This window comes from Corvus hawaiiensis, chromosome 14 (genome assembly GCF_020740725.1).
Source record: "Corvus hawaiiensis isolate bCorHaw1 chromosome 14, bCorHaw1.pri.cur, whole genome shotgun sequence".
In the NCBI taxonomy this organism is placed as follows: domain Eukaryota; kingdom Metazoa; phylum Chordata; class Aves; order Passeriformes; family Corvidae; genus Corvus; species Corvus hawaiiensis.
In genome coordinates, this window is record NC_063226.1 from 18,774,077 (window position 1) to 18,794,574 (window position 20,498).

Consider the following 20,498-nt stretch of genomic DNA (forward strand, 5'->3'; position numbering starts at 1 on the left):
GTGACCTCATGTCTGATTTGGGAGGGTTTCAGGGGCTGCCAGCAGCCTGTTTGGCAGCTAGGGGGCCGTAGAGGGGGTGCCCCAGGTGCGATGGGTACATCTGGGGACTCCCACTCCTCCCATCGTTGCTAGCTGCCACATGTCTCCCAGGGCACAGGACAGAGCCTGGCAGCACAAAACAGCAGCTCCGAAAGTGGCACTGATGCCAGGCAGTGGCACGGTGCTCCCTGCGCTCGGGCAGCCACACAGCCTGGCTGGGCTGCCCTTGGGCACCCAGCTGGTCTGCCAGCAGCTGCAATTTATAGCAGCTTTCCCCCTCCAGCTGGGTGGTCAGCAGATAGGGCAGCCCCTGAGAGCTGGAAGATGGGGGTTGATGCAGCTCTCGTCCCATCCGCAACAGGGCTGTGCTGCTGCAGTGCACAGGCACGTGGTTAAGCACTGGGAAAGAGGATAGGGAATTGTGTCTGGGCGTGCAGCCCTGCTCTGTGAAAGCATCCCTGGTGGCACAGGCAGAGTGGGAGCTTCAGATAAAGTTTATTCTAAAAGCTGTTGAGTCACAGGATGAAGAAAGGACACCCTTCCTTTCTAAACTCATCCTCAGAGAGGAGCCTGGGTGCAGCTGGAGCTGGACTTTGTCAATGGTATATGTCTAAAGGATTATACAGGTGTAATTGAACCTTTATACAACTTTGTCCCACAGGACTGAGGATGATAAACCTAATGTATTCATATAAATATATTAAATTATTTGTTTAAATTGATTACAATAATGGAAAGGATTAGAAAAGAAAGAGCTTAACCAGAATTATTTACTAAACAGTATGGATAACTATAACTACTACTGTAGTGCACTGTTTTTGAAGCAATATTAAAGCAATTGTATTAAAGCTAGCTAAACAATTACCAAATAGAGATTGATGTTACTCACCCATACCAATGACCAAGGGCAAATCTCTGACTCAGCCTTGAGGAGTGACCTTGAGGGGTATCCCCACTCAAGGGAAGGATCTTCACCCAGCTTAGGGAGGTATGATAGAAGTCCTCACTGTGCAAAAGTGTGACTGGCCTTTTATAGTATAAAGTGATTGACTTTTTAGATTACGTGTTATCAGACTTAATCAGCAAAATACACTTTGTGCTGAAAAAGGCGTGAGCAGCTCTTTAGCTTCTTCTTCTCTCCACTCCTGACTCTCCCTTCCATATCAGAGTGTGCACATTTGTGCTGCTCCCAGCTTCAGTCAGGGAGCATGTCTTGCATGTCCTCCTGGTGGGGTCTGAGAGTTTGGGCAAGCTGGTCTCAGTATTTTTCAGCACTAAGAACAGCAGACCCTCCTCACCTGATGTTATCACTGCTCCACAGACCCTCCTCACTCAGGCCTTCACTGATGAACTTGTGAGACAAATTTCCAGCTGCTCTATCCCTGCTTAGGCAGAGCATCCTGTTACACCTGGGAAATAGCCCTCAGGCAGTGGTCAGCATGTCCCTGCTTACACTGCCAATGCTCACCACATCTCCTGTTGAAATCTTTGTGATGTGGGCGTTTAATACCTCGTGGTGCCTTGGTGTGGCATAGTTTCAGGTGTGAAATCACAAAGTGGAGGACAAGTTCAGGTTCTTCATCCATGAGTTCCCAGGGAGTGCCACGGGAATGGCCCCGTCCCCCTCAAGCTGAGACCCACAGCTTGCCCCTTGAGTCACTCACAGACGAGGAGCTCTCCAGCTTCCTCTGTAGCAGATGCAGGTACACAAAATAAACTCAGGCTCCTGCTGTGTCTTTTCCTGCTTCAAGTGATCATTTATGCTGCCTTGAATTTTTGGCCCTGCTGACTTCACCAGGCTTCCTGTTTCCCAGGTGCTTGAAGGGATTTATTACTTTTTTTATGGCTTTTGGAGGCGTTTACCAAACTCTTTTGGCCGACCTCTTGGAGCTTTACCTTTAACCTGTCAGCATTTACCATCCATTCTGGTTTTCTCATTTAGATGCAGCTTCAGCAGTTTAGATGAATGTCTTCTCATTTTCAATAGCCTCTTTTCCTCTGCAGTCAAGCCTTGCTTTCCTCCCTTTTGCCTTTACAGTATCCTCCAGCCAGACGCTGCATGTCTGCTCTGTTGTCCCAGTGGGTCTCTCTAAATAGGCTCAGAGCCTCCCACAAGTTTTTGTTACCCCTTTCAGTTTCTTCATAAAAACAGGTTCTCACTTTTGATATAGTTTCCTTTTTGAAATTAAATGCTTCTGCAATGGATATGTTGACCTCTATGGAGGTGCTGGCTCTGGAGATGAACTGGGGGCTGCCAGGGGCCAGCAGCTGCTGCCTGAGTGTGCAGCAGTGGGGGCTTCCTTAGGGAGGAGCAGAGCCTACTGCAGCCCTTCTGCTCCCTGGAATCATCTGTGTGTGAGCAGGAGAGGGTAAAATCCTCCTGGTTGGGCTAGGAGAGGGTCTGGGCTCCCAGAGCCCCTCTGGAGCTATACCTGGGCACCTGCTCTCAGGTCCCACTCTCACCCCATAACTCTCTGGAGCAGTGAGGGCTGGGACACCCCATTGTCATGCCTCTCTTTGGAGCTACTACGGTTTGCAGCAGCAGACTCAGGTCCTTGGAGCCCAGAATGAGGGTGTTTGATGTCTCTTGTGGCACTGTGCGGGTGGAAAGAGGGGAGATATCAGGGAGGGAGCTGGGGATAACAGAGCTGTAGTCATCAGCTTTAGAGCTTGTACACTGAGTGCCCTGTGCCCTCTCTGTCTGTCCCCCTGGGAAGCGAGCCCCTCCACAGGCCAGGGGTGCTGGGGAACAGTGGTGGGGAGGGAAAAGCCCATCAGCATCAGGGCAGGCAGGCAGGGGCTGCCTGGTGCAGGAGGCTTTTCAGGGCAGAAGGGACATGGGACCATACCTGGGGCTGGCACAGCCTGGAGGAGAGCAGGATGGGGTGGGTTTTGGACTGATGCTGCTGAGCACAGTTTGCTTTTAGTCTTTGTGGACTGCATGGTGATTGCTCCATGGACATTCCCATGCCTTCCAGAGCCACTGCACGGTGAGCCAGGCACCCCACTACACCTCTTGCCTTGCAGAGGGGATGTGGTGGGCAACACAGCCAGCACAGGGAGCCAGCAGAGCCCTCTCCAAGGGTGCCAGCCTCTCACAGAGGACTCAGACCCTGGGGACAGAGTGGGAGGTCACAAGTGCTGCACCCCACAGAGGCTGCTGTCAGGCATCAGGCTGCCTCCCGGTCCTGAGGATGTTTCTCCTGCTGTTTTGCAGATATCCACGAATTCTATGATTTCACGCTGCGCTCTGCACCCCTGCAATCTCCAAGCCTGGATGCACGTCATGGCACAGCCAGGCAGCAGCTTGGGGACAGCGAGCCCAGCTCCACAGTCACACCCAGAGAGCCCCAAAACCTACCTGAGGTAAGAGCCACCCTCATGGTGCTGCGGGGCCAGACCCTGCACACTCCTGCACTGAGAGGGATTCAAGGGGCACAGCAGGCTGCTGGCCACCACAGCCTGCCCAGCTCACATCCAGGCTGTTCCCACACATTCTCTGTGATAGCTTGTCTCATTAATGAGGCAAGCTCTCTGGTTCACAAGTGTTAATTGAATTACTCATAATGCAGACAGCTCCAGCTCTGGCTCCTGCTCTGCAGTTGCAGCTGGATTAGTTGCTCCCGTCTGACGCTGTCTCCCATGGAGGCGTTTCAGCTCTCTGATCCAGCCACTTTTGATAAGTGAAGTAGGTTGAGTCTTTCAAGTTTCCAATTTCAGGATTTTTTCCCAGCTCCCAGATAACTTGTGTCTCTCTTATTTGCATTCTCTTAAATTTTCAACAGCCATCTAAAAGATACAGCACCAGGTGGAGAGGCAGGAATTGAGCAGTAGGGCCTCAGTTATCTCAAAGGCACCAAAGTAAAGAAAATTGCCTCGTGTCTTTGCAGGCCTTCTTTCCATCCCCCACTCACTGCCCTACCATGGGATGCTGTGGGATCCCCCTAATCTAGATACACTTGTGCAGAAATGCAAAAATTCAAGGATTCCTCCTTTCAGTGAAATAACCCTATCAGATAAACACCATTTTCTGCCTCACAGATTGAACTGGCTCCCCAATTGAACTGGCTCCCCATTATATACCTGGGGGGACTCCAGATTTGAGTGTCACATGGGGAAGATAGAGCTGAATGATATCATCTAAGGAAAAACAGGAATTTAAAGGAGTTTGGGGATCAAAAACAGAGGGACAAAACTGCCCACAATCACTGCAGGAGATACGTGTCCCTCTGACTCAGGAACCACTTTAGTTCCATCTGTTCTTGACCTTCTTCACATTGCCAGTCCCTCTAGTTAAAGTCAAACCTACAAATCTCTTATGTGGTTATGAACACATTCTTAATGATGTTGTACGATAGGCACTGGGATCCTGCTTTGGTTTTTTTGGGTGTCCTTGTAGCCTTGATCCACCCAACAGTCAACTCTGCTGGCAACAGCCACCAATCTCTGGGGCCAGGCCAGTCTGTGAGTCCCCAAGGAGATGTGACATTCAATAAGGACATTTAAAAATCAGTGTGGAAACAAGCAGGGAAGCAGCTATGGGCCTTGCACAGCTGGTGTGAGCGGTGCCCCTGCTCCCTCCACTGTGCCCTGTCTGCAGGGGGGATGAAAAAAACATCCAGTCTCAGGGCTTGCTTGCACTGAATACAGCCCAAGCCACTGACACCGTCAAATCCCTCCTCCTTTCTCCAAAAAAATGTGTTTGAGGCGTCTTGTGTGCTGAAACGTGAAATGCAACCCCTCAATGGCACAGCCCCAGAGTCCCTGGCCAGCAAACATCCACCATCACCTGCAGTGGCCCTGCTGGCCCTGGGGCCAGTGCCAGGCAGACTGATGCGAGAGATGGGATGCCCACCATCGCTAAAGACACTATTCCCCGTGCATGGGGGAAAGCTCATTTTTGGCCCTTCCAGAAGCAGTGGAGAGCCTGGAGGGCAGCTGGCCTGCCCCTACCCACGTGTTCCCCCATGTCTCGTTTCAGGACTCCTCCCGGGACCGTGAGCAGAGGCTCCCCACGGGAGCTGGGGACAGTGCTCCGGGGACACCGCCACGGCTGGTGAGGGTGACAGCACGGCGGATGGAGGCACCGGCCAGCGTCTGCAGCCTGGTGCTCAGCTCTCACAGCACCCTGCCCCAGGTGAGCCTCCGTGCGCCCCACGCCACCTCCCGCCCTGCCAGCCCTGCCAGAGGCTGGCACTGAGGGGACAGCGCCGGGGCCGTGTGCCCTCAGCACTGCGGGGATGTCATTTGCCTCCCCTGGGGCTGGCAGTGTGTCCTCCTGGCTGCTCTGCTGATGCTCACGCCAGGAAACCAGGCGGTCACCTGTGCCAGGGGCTGGATGGCACTGAAATCATCCCCTTGCGTTAGCACTTGCCATGGCCCCGTGTCAGCCCTCAGGGCTCAGAGGGGCAGGTGGATGTGGCGCAGAAATAAAGAGGCTGTGTGGAGCTGGAAATCCTCCCAGGCCCATCCCTCTCGCCCCCAGCGCTGGCACGCTCCCGCGTTGCAGATTTCCGTATTTTTTTCTCCGAGCTCTTAAATGGCAGGTTCGCTCCTCAGCTTCCCGGGAGCTTTTCTCTGCTGTCTTGTTTACTTGGAACCACCATTTATTTGGATGTTCATCGTAAAGCTCAGCTTCCACCTGGTGCAAGAAAATCGTTTGGGCTACACATTTGAGGGGAGTTTTAGGGATGAGTGAAGGGAAAAATGCACTTTTGGGAAGGATGAAGTGGCCAGGAAGAATGGAGCTCACCACAGATTTAAAATTATATGAAAACGTTGTTTTTCTTGGCAAAGTTTGAAATAATGCTTGTTTGCTAAGTCTAAGTCTTCTTCCAAAGTATTTTAAATACAAAAATTGCACTGCCTCTTTCCTGTCCTTTTTTTAAATGTTCCCCTTCTTTTTCTGGACTGCAATAAAATGGGTAACACCCCATTTTTTTCTCTTACTGTTTAATTTCTCCTTTTCCTCTTGTTTCTCTCTACATTTTCAATCATTCACCATATCTTTAGCAGTTTTTCAAGGGCGAGAGTGGTTTTCTGAATATGACAAGAAGATGAGCTTGGCTGCCGATTTCCATTTGCCAGTGGGTGGGAACCACCACCACAGGGGAGTCAAAGGGCAAAACCCATGAGGGGGTGAGAGCCTGAGCAATTGGGAACAGATTCCGTTGTGATTTTAAGGGATTTTCTTCCTAACTGTTCCAGGCCATGACGTGCAGCAGCTCTTGCATCCAGCCCCAAACGTCTGGCTGAGTTGCAATGTCTCCTTTAGCAGCAGACACCTAGCTTTGATTTTAAAGCTTCATGCAATGAAGAATCTGCTCTGTCCCTGGTCTGGCTGGCCTGATGATTATTTATCCTTCACATTAAAAATGTGTATTTTACTGTTAGCCTGGACTTCTCTTGCTTTAGCTCCCAGCATCAGGAAATTTTGCTGCCTTTGTTTGCTAGGATAGAGGACCTTGGCAATCAGAAATGTTCCCAACATGTAGGTATTTATAGATGCGTTTAAGTTCCCTCTTAACTTTCCCTTAGATAAACTAAACAGATTGGCTTCTTCACTCGCTCGCTGTTGAGGCAGGTTGTTCCAGACCTGAAATAATTCCTGTCATTCTTTTCAGCCTCCTTCTTTCCTAGCCTGTGTTGGCATGGGGCTGGTCCTCAGTGCCAGGTGCTGGTGCTTTTGGGGTCACCCATTTGCAGGGACTGCAGCTGCCAGCCCCAAGCAGGGGGTCACTGCCCTGAGAGGGAGGAACAATGGGGACCTGGGTGAGCAGATTGGGACTCTGGGAGGACTGTGCTCTGGCAGGGCTCTTATCTGCAACCTCCTTCATCCCAGAGGATGGTCATTTCACAGCATGGCTGCAGGCAGAGCAGGGAGCTGGAGGTGGAGAGCTGTGAGGATGGTAGTGTTCAATGCCAGGCTTTGCCTTGCCCGTAGTCCTGCCTGAAACTTGGCTTTCTGCAGAAACCCAGCAGCTTTCCTGAAAACTGGAGCCAAGCAGTGCTGGAGAGCTGCAGGCTTCAGCAGAGCTCCTCTGCAGCAGCCCCTGTGCTGGGATGCAGAGTCCTTTGTCACAGTGGTGAGCCTTTTCCTGGGATGTCACCTTCACTGCTGAATACAGGCCTTGCCCTGACAGAGGGGAGCATTTCTAGCAGACCCCCATGTCAGCGATTTGGACCATGAGACAGGATCAGATGCCTGGGGCAGCCTGTGCTGGTGGACCACAGCACACACCCTGTTTCTCATCCTTCACTCCTGCATGAGGGCACTGAGGACACCTCAGCTCCAGCCAGCATCACATCCCTTGTCGGTTCTCAACAGCCCCAGCATGCAAGACAGCACCTACACACCCAGCTCCTGCCCTGCTCCATGGGGACTTCTTGCTTTCCAGCCTTCAGTGTGTGCTTTTTTTGCCACAGGCATTTCCAAAGCAGGTTTCAAAAACTAACTGAGATGGCAGATTGCACTTGGAAGAACCAGGGAAGCTTTTATAATAAGTGATAGTTAATGCTAGGGCAGGGGAGCACAGGCTGCAGGGCAGAGCAGCTGCCACCCTGGTGCCATCAGCCCAGGAACAAGAGCTCTAGTGGACACCCTGCCACTGATAAAAGGCAAGAAGATGAGCTGGCTTTTCCTACCTGAAGTAAGTGCAATTCTCTTATTGCATCCATCAATGTAAATAAGTTTTCCGTTATCCTGGCTTTGTCCTCTCCCCTGCCCACAGCTCTCCACGGCATTGTTAACAGAGCAAAAGCTACCGTGACCTGCTTCAGCCAGGAAGATGCATGTCAAATAGATTGCCTCTCCACACAAATGCTTCCAGGAACAGGAAATTTCTGCCTGCTGGTGAGGATATGGGTGTGCTCTGAATAGCCCTGCAGTGTGCAAATGGCTGCTACAAAGGAAGAGGTGCCGGTAAATACAGCAACAACATATGCTTCCTGTTGAGGTTTAGTGGGCTGAAACCATCCCTCCATGTGAAAGTGGATGTTCAGTCCTCAATGGGGCAAGAGCAAAGGGACTTTGCCAGATAAAATGCCCTGTTGAGGCTAACAGAGGTGCAATCCTGCCTGAGTGCTGGGGCTTGTGGGGTTTTATTTGCTGAATCCTTCATTCCAACCTTTTTCCGAGCCCTGTCGTTGCCTTAGCAGGTCTGCTCAGGGCTTTATGTGCATGTGCAGCGGGAAGACTCACGAGGATGCTCCTCCTGTGGCCGGTGTTACTTGCCTGTGCTCCCAGGCTGCCAAGGAGGCTGCTGCTCTCAGTAAACGCCGTTTTCATCCTCCATGCAGGGAGCAGCCAGCTGTAAAGATAAATGAAAAAGGAACAATGCCGCTGATGAGCGGAGCTGTGCGCCTGCGAGGAAGCGCTGCTCTTCCCCTGCCACCCCTCTCCTGCTTCCCAGCGCGGCTCTGCAGCCACTCTGACTTCATCCCTGTCGCCGCCCCTCCGCCTGCCCGTGCATCCCTCCCGTCGGCCAAGGCGTCCCTCGCTGCGCTCCCCGACGCCAGCGCCACAGCTCTGTCCTTGCTCAGCCTGACAGCTGACACGGAGCAACAGCAGGTCCTGATATGATGGAGAGCACTAGCAAGGCTGCTTCAGAGGACAGGCATTCCATGCATGCTCTGGAATCACCGGTGAATGAGAAACCTCGCTGGCAGGGGTCACTGCTGCTCCGGCAGGCTCCGGGTGTGTGGGATGCCTCTGAGCGTGCCCGCAGCGTGAGAGGTGCAGTCTGTGCTTCAGCCCTGAGGCCAGAAATGTCCCACTCCCCCTCCCTGTGTTCCAGGGAGGACACAGCTCTGGCAGAAACGCCCTGTCAGGGTGATAGGAGCCCTGTCTGCTGCACCTTCTGCTGAAGAAGATGCATCCGGCTGCCCCATAAGTCACGGCTCAAGTGCCAAAGAGGTCCATGGAGCTCCCCGGGGCATTTGGCAGAGAAAGGCAAGCTGTGCTGCCAGCGTGGCGACCAGCTGTCTGCTTCTCCCGTCCTTCTCTCAAGTGTTTTTTCCTCTTTCCCAGTATGCCTTTGGCCAGAGAGAAGGGCGTGCCCGTGCTGTGCCCCTTTGCCTGGCAGGAGCAGCGGGACAGGATGAGATGGGCGTGCGGCAGATGCTGCAGCTGCAGAGATGCCGGCTGTGAACTCCCTGCTCCCCTGCCTTGGCTGCAGCCTTACCGCTCTCCATTTTCTCTGTGAGATACAGGAGAGGGGAAGCACCAAGGAGCTGTTTGCTGTTGCATGGGGCGTCAGGGAAATGTAGCAGATCTCTGTTGCTGGCAAAGTCTGACAATGAGTGCAGCCCCAGCAAGAAAAGCCCCCTGTCAGGTTGCTTGGTTGCACGCGCCCTGCTGTCCCCACCACCCCATGCCCTCTCTGTGGGCTGACTGGGCAGGCAACTGAAGCCATTGCTGCAAGCCAGACTTTACCAGGCCACTGCTTTATCTCAACCTGAGCCCATCAGCATTGGCCCTGCAACCCCAAAATCCCAGGAAATGGCTGATGCTCAAGCAATGGGAGCACAGAAGCAACCAGCTCCTGGGGGAACTGGCCCCTCCCCATTGCATCCCCCATGCAAGATTGAGAGCATGCTTATTTTAGGAGAAGCAGAGAAGAAAAGCAGCAACCCACAGGCCAGAGGGCCAGAGGCTGCTGCCCAGGGTCACTTGAGCCACTTTGTGCCTCGAGGTCGCTTCAGGGCATTCAGATGCTCTCCAGCAATTTTGTGTTTTGACACTGCAGACACAGGCTCAAAAGCCAAAGTGCTGAACTCAAGAGGGTGTCTGTGTGTAGGAACACATGCAGATTGAACCACACATCAGCCCTGCACAGTGGGGACACCCAGCTGGGCAGCCGGCTGCCTGTGTCCCAGGCATGCTGCTGCTCAAAGGTGGGGTCAGCAAGGGCTGTGTCAGTAAGAGCTGTCACTTCAGTGGACATTTTGGGGTTGAATGGCCTCAGCTTTACTAGAGGCTCTTGCTGTTCCTGCTGCAGAGATGAACATGCTTAGACTTCAGTTCTCCCAGCTCAATATCCAGCTTCAGCAAAGGATGAAGAAGTCAGTAGAGCCACCAGGCTGTCAAACCAAAATCTTCCTGTTCCTACTCTACTTGGGGACTTTTTGTCTAAAACCAGCAGCTAAAGGAAGATCCTTGCAAACACAAAGGTGTTTCTGTCTGTGCAGCATAGGAAAATCTTGATGGATATGGTGTCTCCATTCACCCAAGTCATTGTCATTGTTTTGATGGTGTGAGTGCATGCAGCACTCCCCATGTGGTGGTGGAAAGGGAACAGTGAGGGGGAAGCTCTGAGCAGTGTCCAACAGAGAGCCATGCTCCAGAGCCATCCAGACAGGCTTGGAGTCCATCCATCCTCCCTCCAGATCAGTGCTTCAGCTTTGTTTGCCTCCATGTAGTGTCTGTGTCTGCCTGTCCCCAAGAGAGCACAGCTGCTGGAACAACTTGCACACTGACATTCATGCTGATGGGTTTCATGTGTAGCTCTGAAAGCAAGAATCAAGACCATTCACAGGCATCTCCAGCAGGATGGGGACTGATCAGGGGCTAGGCCCATCAGTGCCTTGGCCAGGAGCTCAGTGAGCTGCTGCAGTGTCCCTGCTGGGTCTCTGTCTGCTCTGCTCATCAAGTTTGCCAAATGTGCTGATGCAGGGTCCACACAGCAGCACCCAGGTTCCTCCTTTCCTGCTTTGTCTTGTCAGGTGATGAACCATATTCCTGCTGCAACCAAAGTGAAGCGCTGGAGCCTGTCTCCTGTAGCACACACCCACCAGGGGCTCTGGAAATGTGGAGCCTCCATGCCCAGAGCATGGGATGTGCCACCCTCTCCTCCACCCATCCACGTTGCACCCCCCCTCACAGCCACCCCAGCACCTCAGGAGGGTGAGGACAAATCCCCCAGGTGCATTTCTTCAAAACAAATGAGCTCTCCTCACCATTTTTAGAGAAACAAACCAAGCTTGAAGGCAGATCCTGGCAGGCCAGCTGCTTTCTATCTGGAGCTGGGGGAACGTCACTGCATCTTAATGGCATCAGGCTGGACAGAGATCAGGATTCTGGTGGCAGAGGCAGTACTGGCACTGTTATAAATAGAGCAGCCACGATAACTGCTCATGAAGGTTTATGGTCTTTAGGATTTGGAGGATCAGTATCAAGCTACGCTGCGAGATGTATTATCCTCGGCATCAGTAGGAGCTAGGGGAAGTACAGGGGGAGGACAGTAAATGAGCGTGGATTTGGAAATCATCCCTCTTGTGAATCTAAGCGTGAGCCCTTGGAAAGGTGCTCTCTGCTGTGTGCTGGCTCCTCTTGCCTTGCTCTGCCTGCTCTGGGAGGGTTAAACCGTGCGTGGCTGCATCAGTGGCAACATTTCAAGCCAATCTCTGTCTGCCCTGTTGCAGGAAGCAAGGATTTGCCCCAGGACAGTACCTGCCAGAGCCCTGCAGCCTGCAGGTACAAAGCACCTTGTAGGAGTCCCGCTGGCATTGAGACTAAAAATTATTCCAAGTACTGAGGCTCAGGCAAAGGCCTCCTGCAGTCTGTGGCCTGGATAGCTGTAGGGGCTGGCACTGCTCAGGTACACCGATGTCTGTGCCCAGAGCACTGGCATGGAGACCATTCTGCCTGGCCAACATCGCTTCCCCAGCCTCACAACCAGCTTCCCACCTGCACGTGTCCAGGAAACATGGCAATGTCCTGCCAGGCTGTCCCCCCCTTTTAAGGGGTATTTTTAGACCAGATCATTTCACAGCCCAGGCTACAGCAGACTGAGGGAGGAGCTGTGGCACAGCAAGGAGGGGGCACTGCACTGCAGTGCAGGGGGAGGCCAGGCTGGACCTGGAGCTGGGTTTAGTGCTGAAGCCAGGGGCAAGCTCTGCCCGCTGCTTCACGTGTCTATTGCAATCCCATTGTTGCACTGTTCATTCCCTCTCCCGTGGCACGTACTGCACAGCTATTTCCTCACCGTGCAGTGGTAGATTTCGCACAGCTAAGTCTCGCGGGGTGTTTCTGCAGGGAGATTTCATAAGCTTTAGGGCTCCGCTGCTGTGGGAGTGCTCCTGCATTCCTGATCTGGGCTAGAACAAGAGTAGGGTGATGAAACAGCTCTCCCAGCTGCCTGATCCCCCTCACACCATGGCGTGGCAGCTCATGGCCTTTGGGGGAAACTCAGCCCAGCTGTGTGCTCTGGCCAGTGTGGACGTCCAGTCCCTGCGACCTGACCATCCCATGTCCAAGCCCTGAAGTCAGGGTGAGGGGAAACTGGCACATCACCTCTCAATACCATCCATCCTCCAAGGCTTGTGTTGCTAGCGTGTCCTTCTTGAGGAAGGCACGGGTGTGCATGTGCCTCAGGAACGGCTCCTCACCCCGCGGCTGGGACCCGCTTCGAAGGTCACCTCGGGGCTTCCGAACGGGCCGTGTGGGGACGGGCGGGTGGCGGCAGTGCGCCTTTAAGAGAGCGCCGTGCGCGGGCTGCGGCCCTGCGGCACGCGCGCTGATTGGCCGGGCGGGCGGCGCGCGCGGCGGGGGCGGGAACAGCCATTCACAAATTTCCGAGCAGATCTTCCTCCCTTAAAGGGGCAGGGCCGGGTCAGCCAGGCGCCCACCTCCCGTTCACCGCGGGGGCCCGTGGCTCCAAGGGACACCAGCATTGGTTTTTCTCCCGGCGGCTGGGCAGGTTTCCCTGCCGGGAAGTGTGTTCTGGGGCAGCACTGCCCGGATGAGGCACCAGCATCCCTGTGAGTCACTGGCTGTGGGCTGTGGGAGTTGCAGAATGGGCTTTGCTCCATCTGGAAGGGGCAGATTGGAGCAGGGCTGGCCAGGGGAAAGAGAGAATGCGTGGACCCCACAGGGTTCCCCTTCTAGTTCCCCAAGCAGGGTGGGAATAATCGAGGAGGGGACATCTCTGAGCCCTGGATGTGCGGAAAGGTCCCTCTGGGCAGGTCTGTGCTAGATCTGGACAGAGTGGTGCTGAGCCCTTGCCTCCCTTTCAGAGCCACACGTTGAGCCACTCTGAGGAGGGTACCTGTCCCTACAGGGATGGGTCCTGGTGAGGAACCCCTGAGAGTCAGCCTATGGGGCTTTGTGGCCCCAAGGTCGTTTCAGCTTAGGCAGAGCCGGCCAGTAGATCTCCACTGGCTTGTACAGCCCAAGCGGGGTGTGTTTGGCTCCCTCTAAGACTCAAGTATGTAAGAACACCCATCTTGGGACTAGTGAAGGGTGCAGGGAAACAGGATTTCTGGCGGTGTCACACTAGGCACAAGGCAGACATCAAGGTACAGGACCAAAAACACAGCAACTGATTCTCTTAAAGACAATGAGATTTCTTGCTGTGACCCTGGTGTGGAGTGGTGAAGTTGTGCCCTGGTCACACTGTCAAACCTTCCCTCTGCTCCATCATTTTCTGAAGGAAATGAGGCACACAGAAGGAGTGGGCACCCACAGACCACGGGACACATCACTGCTGTAATTGCCGTGCCCATGCAGCAGCAAAGCTCCCTCCTGCCGTGGAGGGAGGTGCACAAAGGCAGCCCACGGCCAGCCCATGCTTCAAGTGCTCCAACACAAGGCAGGAGCATCCCTGCCAGGTGATGGGGAGAGCAGCTGTGGGCATTGTGAGGCTGTCAGCAATTCCATAAAGCCGGCTGCATTTGATTGCTATTAAGTAACACCTCCAGGCTCTCCTTTACAGGCAGGGAGCCTGAGCCCTGCTGTAAGGACCTGCTTCAGGTCTCCATTGCTCCTCTCCCTGCCCCCAGCACAGCCATGGAAGACATTTAGTTGTCCCTGATGTGAGTTGCAGAAACCAGCCAATGGTGTCTATTGAAGGCTCTCGTGCCATTGCTGCCACAAGAGAGGATACAGCAACTGGGCGATGTATCCGGGATCATTAATAGAATAAAAATGGTTTTGCCCTGGAGGAGAATAATTTGTTGGGCATCTGCACTGAGAGTGCTGAGAGCTATTGGTCCCTTGGTATGCCTGGTTATTATTACCCCAGCTGCACATTTCCCGGTGTGAATTGCTGCTGGTGGCAAGAAGGAACAGCCATGGAGTGAGATGTTTCTTATCCTGCCCCTTCCCACTCACCTGTGACTGCGCAATCCCTCCAGTGCTCACAGGAGCCTCCAGCCCAATATGCTCAGTAGCTGTGCTCTACAGAGCACCTCTTCAAGTTCCAATTGACAAGCTCCAGACCCAGCAAAAGGCAAATCCCTGCTGGGTGGGGTCTGTGGTAGTGCTAAGGAACTGACTGACAGACTGAGCCAAGTTCACTTGGTTCCTTTCTTTGCTGCTCACCTCCTCCTAGCCTGCCCGCCCAGATATATTTCCCTGCTGCCTCCCCGGGCTGCATGTGCTGGGTGTCTTTTTGCAGGTGATTGTGATGGAAAAAGGTACCTCCCCCATGCAGAACTGTCCTCCACGTCCTCCTGAGCGTTACAAAGATTCCCTGTCCGCACCCAGGCTCAGAGCTGACATGTGGCTTCGGTTCCCCTGGCAGGATCCAGCTCCTCTTGGGTGATAGTCAAGCACTCACATGACTGCTGTTTCTGCGAGGACCTGGCTGCCTTCAGCCTGCCCCATCTTCTCATCCACTGCTTCTAGAAGGGCTGTAGGTACAACAAACCCGCAGTGCCTGGTCCCTCACACTTGCCTTCCTCTTCCCGCAGGACTTCATGCGAGAGGAAGGAAGCGGCAGCAGGGGCTGAAATGCCGGTGACACCAGATAAAACCTAGCTCTGTGCCATCTTCATGCCTTGTAAATAGCATCACCTCCGGGGATTTCTTGACACTTTGCTGAAATTAGCACCTGTAAAAAGAGCAGCTGCCAAAGCTGAATTTAAATAAGACTGGGAAAGTACCAGTAGGAAGAGGGTAGAGAATGAGAGTACTCTTGTTTTCCTTGAATCACTTCCCTCCACGAAGGCACCTGCCTGGAAATCAGCTCATATCTCCTTTAGCCCTGCTCAATGCTCACATCACTGCAGAAAGATGCCCACAGCTGCCTGAAAATGCTGGGCACTGTGCCTGCCCTGCCAGGCAAAAGCCTGGGCACCCCAGTGCAGGTGCCCACCTCGTTTGGTCTCCCAGTAGGGCCACCCCCAGTTGCCAAAATGCCACCACTCACTAAAACAAGCTGGAGAAGTACAGAATGTGGGTGCCCCTGGCCAGCCAGCCCTGGCCTCCTCTTAGGCTTGATAAGGTACCCCAAGTCTTGTGCAACATTCGGGAACGTTGCAAGCAGGCAGCAGCAACCACGGCTTAGTTTTGCCCTTTTAATTGGGGCTAGCAGGTGGCACATGCAGTTCATGACAAATGATTAGGAATTAACTCTCATAGCAGCTAAAATGGGAAATGTGGGGTTTGGGGAGGGGAGATGCAAGCAGGTAGGGAAGAGCTCTAAAGAGCTGCAGCAGCTGAGGCTCAAGACCCCTCTGTTTGCAGGTGGCGATGAGGCACTAACAGATAAGAGAGCTGGGGGAAGTGGAGTGGGGTGGAGGCTGTAATACTGCACTCCAGGGCTGGCAGCGAGGGTGTTTCCCATGTGGGGATGCCCATTGCATGAATGGCTGTGAAGGCTGCCAGAGACCGAGCATAGAGAGAACCAGACACCTTCCTTGTGGAGGATGCACCAAAAAAAAAAATGGGAGGAGAAAAAAAAATCAAAGGCTTCTCTTTATTGTTCACTCAGATCCTTATTAAAACATTTTTCCCTAACAGCTCTTGTCCTTTGCTTCTGCGCTTCCTCCCTGAGTGAATGCCCATGTCCTTGCCTGCCCCCATCCCAGGACAGAGCCAAAGGAGATGTGTCTGGAGCAGGGCAGGTGTGAGCAGTTGGGGTGACAGACTCTGCTTGTGCAGTTCCCTGGTGCTTTCCTCCCACTCAAGTCAGTCTCATCCAGACATGGGGTTCCTGACTGACCTTGGCCCAAAGATGGCTTTGGAGAAGGCCCATGGCAGTGGAGAGACCTCACTGGGAGGCCACTGCATGATCCCTGCAACCTAACCCTGCAATCCCAGGGTGGGAACTGCAGTGGGAAGGAGGTTTGCAGCTGGGATGGAGCAGTAATTAGTTGTGGTTGTGTTACAGGTACTGAGCACATCTCAGTGATGAAGTGATCTCAGAGGTGCTGCAGAGTGGGTAGCTGAGATGGAATTCCTGTCCTTTTGCTCTCATGTGGGAGACACTGGCCACCTGCCCTTTTTTACAAGGCTTTCTGCTCTACTTTGGTGCAGCAATCTCATCTCTGATTCAATCTGGCCCCAGTCCCTCCTGTCATTCCCATCTGATGGCACAAGGAGCAGTAGAAGATGTGGAGATGATCCTTATTTCTTAAAAGCTGAAAGTGTAAATACCTCTCTTAAAGCCAACACTGCATGCTTTCCTGCCATGCACACAAACACGGTTTTTCATTGATTAATTCTGAACAAGCTTGCTTTGCGTGCAGGCATCCCATCCTGCCCTGCCCTGCCCTAGTGACCTCCTGGGCACAGCTGCAATGTCCTGTGGCACTGAGCTCTGCAGGGTAGAAACACTTTCTTGTGTGCAGCCATTGGCTTCATCTCACTGCATCTCTCTGGGTCTTTGGGTCAGTGCCACAGTGCCCCTGGGTTCCATAAGTGACCATCCATCAGCGAGAGCCCAGGGGAGCAGCAGGGTGAGCCTCACCTGTGGAGCTGTTTCCAAGGGCTCAGCAGCAGTGCTGTGCTCGGCTGCTCGAGGCCACCATGGTGAGGACAGCTGCTCTAGACTTGCTTGTCCAGGAACATAATGACTGTCCTAAGCTTGCCACTGGGAAATCTCAGTGTCTGAGCCACTCCACCACTCCGTGGCATTAAGCCACCGTGTGATGGAGGTAACCTGAGCAGCCTGGAGACAGTGAAGTGCAGGCAGTGCTGGAGAGGACAGGTTCTGCACCGTGCAGTGGGGAACGTGGTGCTTGGGGACAACGCCGATCCTGATTATGGGGTGTCCTCTGCCCCCTCCCCTTCACCCAGAAGCAACAATTTCACTTGATTGCTTGGGAGCAAACTCTGCAGGAGCACTTCTGTCTGCAAAGGTGAAGTGCAGAAGTAATTTTGTATTGCAGTTTAAAGAGCTAAAGGAGCAAGGAGTGGGCAGGGGCATTTTATCTGACCAGCCATCATGTGCTTCCTCTTCCCACAGCCCTGCTCGTGCCCAGGGCCGTATTACACCAGCTGCAGGAGGCTGGGAGGAGCCTTGCAGACCTTGGAACCTGAACTGGGGCATTGCACCACCATATCTTGTGGCTCAGCTTGTGGCTCCCTCCTGCTTCTGTGTTTTAGCCATGTCCTGTGCACATTTCATTGCTCTTCTACATATTTATGTACCATTTCTTTAAATAGTTTTTCACCCACCCTAGTGTTCTTTACAGCCTTTAAGCATTAGGAGGCCGAGTTCAGGTTCTAAATGGTCAGATGTGGGATTTTGTAATGGGTTTTCTCTTTCCCCGTCAGTTTGTCTGGATGACTCTTCTGAGTTCCTTCCCGTCCTGCACTTCTGTGCAAGAGGTGAAGGACTGCCTGAGCTGCACTGGGAGCAGCACCCCTGCCCTGCTGCACCAGCAGGCATTTGTGCTCTGCTTTTACCATCCCCTGATGGCAGTAGGTGGAAGGCCCAGCAAAGACCCTTGGGGTTTCTACACGCCCAATGCACCTGTGGGTCATGGGGCAGTGGCAGCTTCCCCAGGCTGCTGTTTTGGATGGAGCACGTGTGGTAACATTTCCAAAAAGACACGGTGAGAACTGATACAGAGATGCAACAGAGGTGCTGCTGCCAGCCTAGCAACCAGTTCAGATCTGGAAAAATTATTTCATACTCCAGCGCAGACCACAGCTGAAGCAAAGTGAACCCCTCTTGGCGTCAATCACAAAGCTGGCAGGGCTGCCACGGCCGCGCTGGGGCTGGAGGAACGGCGCTGCACAAGGGCTGCCCGGAGCGCCGGGAGACGGGCTGAGGGCAGCCGCAAGGTGATGCGTGAGGCAGCGCAGGATTTCTGCTCCGCCTGGGTGCCGCCTGCGCGGGGGGCAGCGGGGGCGGCGCGGCCGGGGACTGCCCGGTGCGGCGGGGATGGGAGCGGGGATGGGCGCGGGGATGGGAGCGGCGCCCCCGCCGCCGGGGCGGGGCGCGGAGGCTCCGCCGGCGCGGATTGGCCGCTGCGGGGGAGGGGGGGCTCCGCGCCGCCGCAGGTGCCGCGGTCCCGCACCGAGCCGAGCCGAGCCGAGCCGGACTGGGCTGAGCCGGGCCGGGCTGAGCGTGTCCGAGCTGCTGCCCCGCGCCCCGCGCCGGGAGCGGCCCCGGCACTGAGTGGCGTTGCGGACGATGCCGCGGCGCGCCCCCGCGGAGATCACCGCGCTGTAACACCATCCCCCTCCCTTCCTCTTCCTCCTCCTCCTCCTCCTCCTCCTCCTCCTCCCACGGGGCCGGGGGCGCCGAGCGGGCGAAGAGGCGGCAGGCGCGCCTTGCGTGGGGCGGGGGCCGCTGCCGCCCCCTGAGCATCCCTCCCTCCTTCCCTCCCTCCGCCCCTCCGCGCCGCCTCCCTCCCTCCCTCCCTGCCGGCTCTATGGTGTGAGGGCAGCGATGCACAAGCACCACCACTGCTGCAAGTGCCCCGAGTGCTACGAGGTAACGCGGATGGCGGCCCTGCGGCGCATGGACCCCCCCTCCTACGGCGAGTGGCAGCACGAGCAGTACGGCTACGGCGGCTACGGCTCGCAGACCCTGCCCGCACCCGGGGGGGCCGCGCCCGCCGCCCGCGGCAAGGCCAAGCTGGGGCCCCCCGCCCGCGACCCCGCCGCGCTGAAGCCGCCGCCGCCGGCGCCGGGGAAGAGCGCGGCCAAGGTGAACGGGAGCGGCCCGGGCTGGTGGCCCGAGTGCACGTGTTCGAGCCGCGACTGGTACGAGCAGGTACGGGCCAGCCCCGGGCAGCGGCTCCCCGGTGCGGGACGCGACGGGGCGGGCGGCTGCCGGGGTAACCCGGGGTTCGTGGCGGGTTTCTGGCACGGTGCAGCATCACTCCGGGGGCGTCGCGGGCAGCCGGGGTGGATGCTGGCGCTGCTGGGGCTCGATGCCGGCGTTGTTGCGTTGGCCGTCGTCGTCGCTCGGGTTGGCCGTCGGAGTCGGTCGGGTTGGCGTTGCCGTTGTTCGGGCTGGATGCTGCGGTCCTGCCCAGCGTCGGAGCTCAGCGCTGGAGCAGCCTTTCCAGGGCCGAACGGGGCCAAATGGATCTTGCTTGGCACAAAGTGGTCGTCGGGCGTGATGTATTTTGGACACCATACCTGAGGTGCTCGCTGCTTACGATGCCGTTGCCTGAAGCCGTGGCAGCATCAAGGGCATCCCATCATCCTGTGTTTAGCAGGCTTGGTGCGTGCTGCCCGCTGGGCAGCCTCGTGGGTTCGCGGTGTTGCTTGCCAGCGCTCCCAAACTGTCACCCACTCTCCATTGAGTTGTGGTTTCCTTGCTCTGCTGCTACGTCCCTGCTCCCCGAGATTATTACGTAACCCTGCTCTGGTCGCTGGCGTGCTGTGTGCATTCTGCCCCATTTCACTGCCTCCATTTCTTCCCACACACATTCATTTTATTAGTGTTCTCCTGGACCCATTCTCGGGCTGTGTCTCTCTCCCCTAAATGGAGAGACCAGTCTTGTTTTGAACCCACAAGCCAGCTTAGAAAATGGTTGGATCTGTTTGCAAAGCATTAAAATGGAGGCTAGACCCTGCCTGAAAAACAATTTACCCTGCTTGAGAGAAAGGCATTTCAGTTTGCTTCTTCTGCTTCTTTCATTCATTATCTTCAAACCTCACATGATTTCTTATTGATCCTTCTAATTATTATTTCAAGATGCTATAGCAGGCAGACACACGGGAATCAATGGGAATTCTCTCCTCCTCTGCTCTCAGCAAACACAACCCTCTTCTTCCCTTCCTCTATTTTTTCTTCATTACTGTCTCAGTCTGTAGCTCTGGTTGAAATAATTAGATTCATAGCTGATAGCTCAGATGATATTTACAGAAGGCACCAAAAACCCCAGCCACCTTCCTATGAGCCTGGTCCTGCTTTCTATCGCTTTCTCTGCCACTCTTTGCATCAAAATCAGCCTCAGCTCTCTCTCGCCTGCTGATTCCTGGCAAGCATTCTTCCATCTTTCCTCCACTATCTCTTTCCTTCACTCCATCCAAAGCAGCAAGCTTGGGGAGCAGAAAATCGAAGCATGTTTGCTCCCTCCTTTCTCCTCCTGCTTGCATGAAAGCTCCGGCCCAGTATTCCTGGTAAGACGATTGCAAGCAGTGTGAGAAGGAAGTAGTGCCAGCTGCATTGCTGCCGTGGCAGGCTGGGCAGGGGAGCCTTTCATGTTTTTGCAATGGTGGAAGAGAAATCATTGTCTCTTTGTGGTGCTGCCATGGAGCTTGGGCTGCT

General features: G+C 54.7%; 1 protein-coding gene across 11 annotated transcripts in view; it reads left to right on the plus strand.

Annotated features, from left to right (window-relative positions):
• The window catches only part of DLG3 (discs large MAGUK scaffold protein 3), a 77,913-nt gene that overhangs the window by 6,639 nt on the left and 50,776 nt on the right, over positions 1-20,498 (plus strand). For 5 of the 11 annotated variants that reach the window (XM_048318378.1, XM_048318380.1, XM_048318382.1 and 2 more), the window contains exons 3-4: positions 3,257-3,405; positions 5,021-5,176. In XM_048318378.1, the coding sequence (XP_048174335.1) occupies positions 3,257-3,405; positions 5,021-5,176 (305 nt within the window). Of the gene's footprint in view, positions 1-3,256; positions 3,406-5,020; positions 5,177-17,934; positions 18,053-18,608; positions 18,990-20,498 lie in introns of those variants that run through there. The other 6 variants (XM_048318384.1, XM_048318385.1, XM_048318387.1 and 3 more) reach the window with 3 other exon arrangements.